Source organism: Uloborus diversus, chromosome 7, assembly GCF_026930045.1.
Source record: "Uloborus diversus isolate 005 chromosome 7, Udiv.v.3.1, whole genome shotgun sequence".
NCBI classification, from domain to species: domain Eukaryota; kingdom Metazoa; phylum Arthropoda; class Arachnida; order Araneae; family Uloboridae; genus Uloborus; species Uloborus diversus.
Window position 1 is genome coordinate 11,841,851 of NC_072737.1, and position 9,856 is coordinate 11,851,706.

General features: G+C 33.5%; 1 protein-coding gene across 1 annotated transcript; it reads right to left on the reverse strand.

Moving 5' to 3' along the window:
• Positions 1 to 3,327: 3,327 nt before the first annotated feature.
• On the reverse strand, positions 3,328 to 7,546 carry LOC129226242 (zinc finger protein 658B-like). Its single transcript, XM_054860843.1, has 3 exons — positions 7,185 to 7,546; positions 6,554 to 6,892; positions 3,328 to 3,394 (listed from the first exon to the last, which is right to left on the reverse strand). Exons 1-3 carry the CDS (start codon positions 7,544 to 7,546, stop codon positions 3,328 to 3,330), a joined length of 768 nt encoding a protein of 255 aa, XP_054716818.1.
• Between the last annotated feature and the right edge of the window lie 2,310 nt (positions 7,547 to 9,856).

Genomic DNA, 9,856 nt, shown 5'->3' on the forward strand with positions numbered 1-9,856 from the left:
CACATGAATTCTGAACAATTCTATATGAGGAAATGCTTCAAGACAAATTTCAAAAGAGTACGGAGTCCCTAGAAGTAATTATATGCGTTCTCAGTGCAAAAACTTTGAAACATGTTTTGACACACATAGTAAAATTCCGAGTATAGAGAATCTCTAACTTTGAAATTAAAAAAAAAATGATTGTGTGTGCTCTTCACTCCATTACGATTTTTAGACCATATGGAATCAAATACCGTTTGACCACGGATTGTATGTAATTCGGCAATCTGCCAAGTAAAGACCATTCCATCTGAATGAATTTAGCAGGGGAGAAAAGAAAATAGCGATGAGATTTTGATGCACGCGCTTTATAATGTCACTAGTGCCTTATTCATTTATTGCATTCTCAAAAATAAAATAAAGGGAAACAAAAATAGCTACCATGGAAACAACGAAAAGAAGATACAATATTTTCACTTCGTTCAGGAACGTAAAAGCAAAATGGTAAGCTCAAAACTTTGTTGTGAATAACTAAATCAATTAATTTTTGCCCTGAGAATATAGATCGAGTATACTTTAGATTTAAAAAATGTTGCGGTGAGCAAATATTCATATTTACAAAACTAAGGCTAAATAATATTGAGGCAAAAGTGCATATATGAAACAAACCAACTAACATCCCTATAAACTAATAGATAGGTCCATTTCCGCCTATAAACCGGATATTAGCCTTTCCATGTAATCGACGGTCAGACAGTACAACTGTCTCTTTGATGAAAAAAAAGGATGTGAATTCTCAAGTATGAGGTAATGTTTTGGAAGAAAACAGAAAAGAAAGAAGTCACTTTTGATTAAAGAGTGCTCATACCCTGCTTCAAGAGTGAGAAAACAGGAAATGCTTCCGAACAAAACTTGCAAGTTTATGACGATTTTTCAGCTGCATGAACTCTCATGTGTTTCTTTAAGCTTGAATTAACAGAAAAGGTCTTTGAACAACATTTACAGGAGTACGGTTTTTCCCCAGTATGGACTCTTAAATGCTTTTTTATTCCTGTAGCTTGAGCAAAAGTCTTAGGACAGTATACACACGCATATGGCTTTTCGCCAGTATGGACCCTCAGATGCAATTTCAGGTTTGAAGGAAAAGCAAATTTCTTTGAGCAATGATTACATACATATGGTTTTTCTCCAGTATGAAGTCTCATGTGTGCCTTTAAGCCTGAACCTTGAGAAAAGGTCTTTGGACAAAAGTCACACGAGAACGGTTTTTCTCCAGTATGGAGTCTTAAATGTGCCTTCAATGTTTCAGTTTGAGCAAAGGTCTTCGAACAGTATTCGCATGCATAGGGTTTTTCACCAGTATGAACTCTCATATGTACTGTCAGGTTTGTACGAAAAGAGAATGTCTTAGAGCAATGTTTGCACACATATGGTTTTTCCCCAGTATGAATTCTCGTGTGATTCTTTAAATATTTCTCAAACGGAAATGTTTTTGAACAGAACTCGCAGGAATGGAGATTTTCTCTAGTAGGTACTTTCAAATTCGATTCTTCAGCTTGAGAAACTCCTGCATGGGCTCGCATATGTGTCTTTAAGCTGGAAGAGTGAGAAAAAGTCATTGAACAATAGTCACACGAGTAAGGTTTTTCTCCGGTATGAACTCTTAAATGCCTCTTCATAAGTGAAGCGACAGAAAATTTCTTTGAACAGTATTCACATGCATATGGCTTTTCGCCAGTATGGATTTTCATATGTGACTTTAAGGTTGAAACATGAGCAAAAGTCATTGAGCAACACTCACAGGAGTACGGTTTTTCACCAGTATGGACCCTTAAATGTCTCTTCATTAATGAACTCACAGCAAATGTCTTAGAACAGTATTCACATGCATATGGTTTTTCACCAGTATGGACTCTCACATGCACTTTCAGGTTTGAAGAAAAAGCAAATTTCTTTGAGCAATGCTTACATACATATGGTTTTTCTCCCGTATGAATTCTCATATGCGTCTTTAACCATGAAGCTTGAGAAAAAGACATTGGACAACATTCACACGAGTACGGTTTTTCTCCAGTATGGACTCGCATATGTGTCCTTAACCTTGAAACCTGAGAAAAGGTCATTAAACAACTCTCACAGGAGTGCGGTTTTTCTCCAGTATGAACTATTAAATGTCTCTTCATTCCTGAACCTGTAGTAAATGTCTTAGAACAGTATTCACATGCATATGGTTTTTCGCCAGTATGGACTCTCATATGAATTTTCAAGGTTGAAGAAAATGCAAATTTCTTTGAGCAATGCTTACATATATATGGTTTTTTGCCAGTGTGGACTGTCATATGTGAATTTAAACCTGAAACTTGAGAAAAAGACATTGAACAAGATTCACATGAATACGGTTTTTCTCCAGTATGGACTCGCCTATGTGCCTTTAACCTTGAAGCTAGAGAAAAGGTCATTGGACAACACTCACACGAGTATGGTTTTTCTCCAGTATGGACTTTTAAATGTTTTTTCATTTCTGAAGGTCGAGAAAATGTCTTTGAACAGTACTCACATGCGTGTGGTTTCTTGCCAGTCTGGGCCCTCATATGTGTTTTTAAGCTGGAACCTGGAGAAGACGCCATTTTGAATAACATTCACACAAGTAGAAGTTTTCTTAACTGTGGACTCTTAAATATGTCAGTGTAAATAAATAAAGACAGTTACAAACACATTTTAAGTTTGGTTTTTCCAATACTCAATAAATATGTCAAGTCTCTGGAAATAATAAGAGAGATCTTGTTGATGACATGCAGAATGTTTCTTCACATTAAAGACAAAATGAGATCTTCGTAGAAAATGTCTTCTGTCAGCAATCACATTATTTAATAACTAGGAAGAACTTGACAGACATGAGTCACCAAGAAGTGCAATATTTCTTAAAAGAGCATTTACTGATGACAGATTTAAAGTATCTCTATCGGTGCATAGACCTTGCTAATACCTGTTTCAATGTCTAGCGAACAAATTTAATCCAATATCATTCAAATAAATTTCTCTACATCTAAGCAAGAACATCCAATCGAATCCTTGACACAGTCACTGGCAACTTTAGAGAAAAAACTGCCATTGACATGTTCTAATTTTGTAAGTGCATTAAATCTCCGGTGGATGTGGGGCTTAGTTACCATGACATGAACCATCATTGAACCATGACTTAGTTCAAGATTACATAGCTATGTATTTTGAGGTTTAACTTGAAATTGGGAAAAACCTCACTTTTGAGTTGGGTCACTTGGGTTATTTTCAACCGTCTACTTCGATGAAATTTTTCAGATGAACATGCATATTGGTGATTGATGATATTCAATGCAGAGTTACACAACCAACATCATGCTTGACAATGAAAAATCTCATGCAGCCCAAATTATTGCTGAAATGGAATTAAAATAAATTAGTGAACAATAAAAACAACTTGCTGAGTCCATTTGCATTTTTACACATATATTTCCACTTTATTACCAAAATTTAAAACTTTGGATTTTAATTTCGATATCTTCGAATGTAAGGAAACATTATGTATCATAATGTGAAATATCAACTTTCTCAAACAAATTTTTTTTTTTTTTGAATTTTTTCTTGAAAAAAAAAATAGTACATAATGTGGGTGTGACAGTAAGATCACACCCGCAACATATCAATCAAAAATCAGTATTTTCAAGCAAATAATCTTATTTTAGGAAGTTGGTACTTCGTATTATAACTCATAATAGTTCTTTATATTACAATATACTACAATTAAAAGGCAATGTTGAAAACTTCGGAAATGAAGTGCAAATATGGGTGCAGAAATGTCACACCCATGCAAATGGACTGAGTAAACTTCAAGTACAAGGGAAACAGAATAATTGCTTTTCCGAAACATAGATAACTAAAAAAGGACGTTCAACCAGAATATTTTAAAACTATAGTAGAGCCTTGTTTAACCAGCCCTCATCGATCTGAATCACGAGATACAGTAAAACCTGTAAAGTTGACCACCTTTGTAAGTTGACAACCTGTCTAAGTTGACTGCTTCTGTCAGGAACGGAATTAGTCCTATCTTATATAATGAAGGAAAACCTCTGTAACTTGATCGCCTCTCTATATTGACCACCTGTCTATCTTGACCACTAATATACACCAGCTTTGGTTTGGAATATTGTAAAAAACCCTTTGTAAGTTGACTACTATTCAACATTAGATTGTACTAAAAGTTTCATCAGTTATGCCTCAAATAAATAACCAGACATTTTTGAAAAACCTATGAATATTTATGTTTCTATCGAAAAACATTGGGCTAATGTTAAGTCCCACAAAATGAGCCAAACTTCAATAAGGAGTTATTTTTTTGTAAAGAAGATTACCATGGTTACAAATGTTCAAGAAAAAATAAAATAAAGAATTTGAGTCACATTTGACTTGTTATGAGTTTTTAGGAATTGTTAATATCAATTAAGTAGTTTTTCATAAGCAATGAGGCTTTTTTTTTTTTTTTTTTTGATCGATTCACAGAAATTTTAAATTTGTATGATACTTTATGCGTTATTCTGGTAAATAATCTCTAAAAATATTTAAACACCATTTTCTTATTGTTTTAAAGTAATGTTAAACAATGAAAGTGAGTTTAAAGTATTCCAATTAGTTTAAAAAATAAATGCACGGGACAAGAAATGACAAAAAAAGTTTTCATTACTACCCTCTGTAAGTTGAACACCTGTCTAAGTTAACCACCAAAGTACTGCACCGCAAGTGGTCAACTTACACAGGTTTCACTGTAATCTGAAACAAATTTCCAGACTTTTAAAGAACAATTCATCTTCAAAAAAAAAAAAAAAAAAAAATTTAAACTGTGATAGCAAATGAAACATTTGAATTTTTCTTGCCAAATGTATATTCTTGTGCATAGACTGTACAACAAATTATTATAATCTAAAAAATGTCATGGTGTACTTGAGGCGGCAGTCACTCATGATGATGAAATGTTTGCATGACTGCTTCATTCAAGCATCAAACATATTTAAAACTGAAGAGAGTGAATAACTTCCGTGTTAAGAAATGATGTGAAACTGTTTTTTTTACGTGTTCTAAATAATTATATATAATTTAATTGCAAAATATTTTTCTTTAATATAATTAACAGAAAGCCTGCTTATTAACTTAATTTTCAATTCCCTGGAACCCAGTCAGTTTGGAAAAATAAGGTTGCACCAAACTTTGTCATAAATACTTATAAACTTTATATAGTCAACATGATTAGAATAATGTAAACATTTTTTAAAAAGATTTAAATACCTAAAATTTAAAGAAATCAAATCAGTTTGACATTATTTTACACTGCATTTTCAGTCTTAAATAATAATAACAATGAACACATAAATAATTTATGAATGTTTATTTTTAAAAAAGGTGCCAGAAATGGACAAGCTTAAAGCAGTCTATGAAATAACGAAAACATAGGACACTGCTAATGTAAATCAGAGTCAGATTGAAAATGCTAATAAAATATTTTTTTCCACAAGTAAAAATAGTCGTATGAATTCTCAACTTTTCACTCAAAGAATTTAACCCAAACTTGCAAACAGATTTCCCATGAGTATGAATCTGATCTTTTCTCTAGAACTTCAGACTGTACAAAATGTCTCTTTATAACATTCATGGGGAAGGTATTTTTTTCAGTTTGTGAAGTCATATGTATTTTCAAAGTAAATGACTGTAAACAAATTTCATAAGAGTACGGATTCTACTAGCAGTCATATGTGTTCCTGTGCAAAATGCCTTTGCACAATACTGACAAAAGAACAGTCTTTTATTGGTATAGATAGTCAAATCAATAGTGAACAATTCTAATCTAAGAAATGGTTCTAGAGAAATTACACAAGAATATAGAGGTGCTAGAAGATATTATGCAAAACCTTTGAAACATATTCATATACAAGTAGTATAATAGCTAGTAGCGAGAATCTCTAACTTTGGAATTTAAAAAAAAATGCTGGTATGTGCTTTTCACTCTTTTAGGATATTTAGACCATATGGAATCATATACATCTATCTCTTTGATGAAAAAAAAAATATGAAATCAATCATGAGATAACGTTTTTGAAAAAAAAATTTCAACAACAAAACAAAAAGAAAAAACCATTTTCCAGTATAGAGTCTCCTATGCTTCTTCAAGAGTGAGAAAAAAGGAAATGCTTCTAAACAAAACTTGCAAGTTTATGACGATTTTTCAGCTGTATGAACTCTCATGTGTTTCTTTAAGCTTGAATTAAAAGAAAAGGCCTTAGAACAACATTTACAGGAGTACGGTTCTTCCCTAGTATGGACACTTAAATGTCTTTTTAATACTGAATTTTGAGCAAACGATTTAGAACAGTATTCACATGCATATGGCTTTTCGCCAGTATGGACTCTAATATGCGATTTCAGGTTTGAAGAAAAAGCAAATTTCTTTGAGCAATGATTACATACATATGGTTTTTCTCCAGTGTGAATTCTCATATGTGCACTTAAAATTGAACCTTGAGAAAAGGTCTTTGGACAACACTCGCACGAGAACGGTTTTTCTCCAGTATGGACTCTTAAATGTGCCTTCAATGTTTCAGCTTGAGCAAATGTCTTCGAACAGTATTCACATGCAAAGGGTTTTTCACCAGTATGAACTCTCATATGTGCTGTCAGGTTTGTACGAAAAGAGAATGTCTTAGAGCAATGTTTGCACGCATATGGTTTTTCGCCAGTATGAATTCTCATATGATTCTTTAAATATTTCTCAAAAGGAAATGTTTTTGAACAGAACTCGCAGGAATAGAGATTTTCTCCAGTATATGCTTTTGAATTCGATTCTTCAGCTTGAGAAACTCCTGCATGGACTCGCATATGTGTCTTTAAGCTGCAAGAGTGAGAAAAAGCCATTGAACAATAGTCACACGAGTAAGGTTTTTCTCCAGTATGGACTCTTAAATGCCTCTTCATAAGTGAAGCGACAGAAAATTTCTTTGAACAGTATTCACAGGCATATGGCTTTTCGCCAGTATGGACTCTCATATGCAATTTCAGGTTTGAAGAAAAAGCAAATTTCTTTGAGCAATGATTACATACATATGGTTTTTTCTCCAGTATGAACTCTCATATGTGCCCTTAAACTTGAACCATTAGCAAAGGTCATTGGACAACACTCACACGAGTAGGGTTTTTCTCCAGTATGGACTCTTAAATGTGCCTTCAATGTTTCGGCTCGAGCAAAGGTCTTCGAACAGTATTCACATGCATAGGGTTTTTCACCAGTATGAACTCTCATATGTACTGTCAGGTTTGTACGAAAAGAGAATGTCTTAGAGCAATGTTTGCACACATATGGTTCTTCCCCAGTATGAATTCTCATATGATTCTTCAAATATTTCTCAAACCGAAATGTTTTTGAACAGAACTCGCAGGAATAGAGATTTTCTCCAGTAGGTACTTCCAAATTCGATTCTTCAGCTTGAGAAACTCCTGCATGGGCTCGCATATGCGTCTTTAAGCTGGAAGAGTGAGAAAAAGCCATTGAACAATAGTCACACGAGTAAGGTTTTTCTCCAGTATGGACTCTTAAATGCCTCTTTATATTTGAAGCGACAGAAAATTTCTTTGAACAGTATTCACATGCATATGGCTTTTCGCCAGTATGGATTTTCATATGTGACTTTAAGGTTAAAACATGAGCAAAAGCCATTGAGCAACACTCACAGGAGTAGGGTTTTTCTCCAGTATGGACCCTTAAATGTCTCTTCATTAATGAACTCACAGCAAATGTCTTAGAACAGTATTCACATGCATATGGTTTTTCGCCAGTATGGACTCTCACATGCACTTTCAGGTTTGAAGAAAAAGCAAATTTCTTTGAGCAATGCTTACATACATATGGTTTTTCTCCAGTATGGACTCTCACATGCACTTTCAGGTTTGAAGAAAAAACAAATTTCTTTGAGCAATGCTTACATACATATGGTTTTTCTCCAGTATGAATTCTCATATGCATCTTTAACCATGAAGCTTGAGAAAAAGACATTGGACAACACTCACACGAGTATGGTTTTTCTCCAGTATGGACTCTCATATGTGCCCTTAACCTTGAAACCTCAGAAAAGGTCATTGGACAACTCTCACAGGAGTGCTGTTTTTCTCCAGTATGAACTATTAAATGTCTCTTCATTCCTGAACCTGTAGTAAATGTCTTAGAACAGTATTCACATGCATATGGTTTTTCGCCAGTATGGACTCTCATATGACTTTTCAAGGTTGAAGAAAATGCAAATTTCTTTGAGCAATGCTTACATATATATGGTTTTTTGCCAGTGTGGACTGTCATATGTGAATTTAAACCTGAAACTTGAGAAAAAGACATTGAACAAGAGTCACATGAATACGATTTTTCTTCAGTATGGACTCGCCTATGTGCCTTTAACCTTGAAGCTAGAGAAAAGGTCATTGGACAACACTCACACGAGTATGGTTTTTCTCCAGTATGGAGTTTTAAATGTTTTTTCATTTCTGAAGGTCGAGAAAATGTCTTTGAACAGTACTCACATGCGTGTGGTTTCTTGCCAGTCTGGGCCCTCATATGTGTTTTTAAGCTGGAACCTGGAGAAGAGGCCATTTTGAATAACATTCACACAAGTAGAAGTTTTCTTAACTGTGGACTCTTAAATTTGTCAGTGTAAATAAATAAAGACAGTTACAATCACATTTTAAATTTGATTTTTCCGATACTCAATAAATATGTCAGGTCTCCGGAAATAATAAGAGAGATCTTGTTGATGACATGCAGAATGTTTCTTCACATTAATAAAGACAAAATGAGATCCTGGTAGAAAATGTCTTCTGTCAGCAATCACATTATTTAATAACTAGGAAGAACTTGACAGACATGAGTCACCAAGAAGTGCAATATTTCTTAAAAGAGCATTTACTGATGACAGATTTAAAGTATCTCTATCGGTGCATAGACCTTGCTAATACCTGTTTCAATGTCTAGCAAATAAATTTAATCCAATATCATTCAAATAAATTTCTCTACCGCTAAGCTAGAACATCCAATCTAATCCTTGACACAGACACTGGCAACTTTAGAGAAAAAGTGCTATTTACATGTAAGAATTTTATAAGTGCATTAAATCTCCTGTAGATGTGGGGCTTAGTTACCATGACATGAACCATCATTGAACCATGACTTTGTTCAAGATTACATAGCTATGTATTTTGAGGTTTAACTTGAAATTTGGGAAAACCTCACACTTGAGTGGGGTAATCACTTGGGTATTTTCAACCGTCTACTTCGATAAAATTTTTCAGATGAACATGCATATTGGGTGCTTTTCAATGCAGAGTTACACAACTGACATCACGCTTGACAATGAAAAATCTCATGCAGCCCAAATTATTGCTGAAATGGAATTAAAATAAATTAGTGAACAATAAACACAACTTGCTGATTACATTTGCATTTTTACACATATATTTCCACTTTATTACCAAAATTGAAAACTTTAGATTTTAATTTTGATATCTTTGAATATAAGGAAACATTATGTATCATAATGTGAAATATCAACTTTATAAAACGATTTTTTTTTTTTTTTTTTTTGAATTTTTTCTTGAAAAAAAAAATAGTACATAATGTGGGTGTGACAGTAAGATCACACCCGCAACATATCAGTCAAAAATCAGTATTTTCAAGCAAATAATCTTATTTTAGGAAGTTGGTACTTCGTATTATAACTCATAATAGTTCTATATATTCCAATATATTACAATTAAAAGCCAATGTTGAAAACTTCGGAAATGAAGTGCAAATATGGGTGTAGAAATGTCACAC

Coding starts and splice junctions, on each gene's coding strand:
- LOC129226242 (XM_054860843.1), bottom strand. CDS start 7,546: ATGGCTTTTTCTCACTCTTCCAGCTTAAAGACGCATATGCGAGCCCAT. Junction 6,893..7,184: donor ACTGGAGAAAAACCCTACTC/GTGTGAGTGTTG, acceptor TCACTCTTGCAG/CTTAAAGACACATATGCGAG. Junction 3,395..6,553: donor ACTGGAGAAAAACCGTTCTC/GTGCGAGTGTTG, acceptor ATTCCATTTCAG/CAATAATTTGGGCTGCATGA.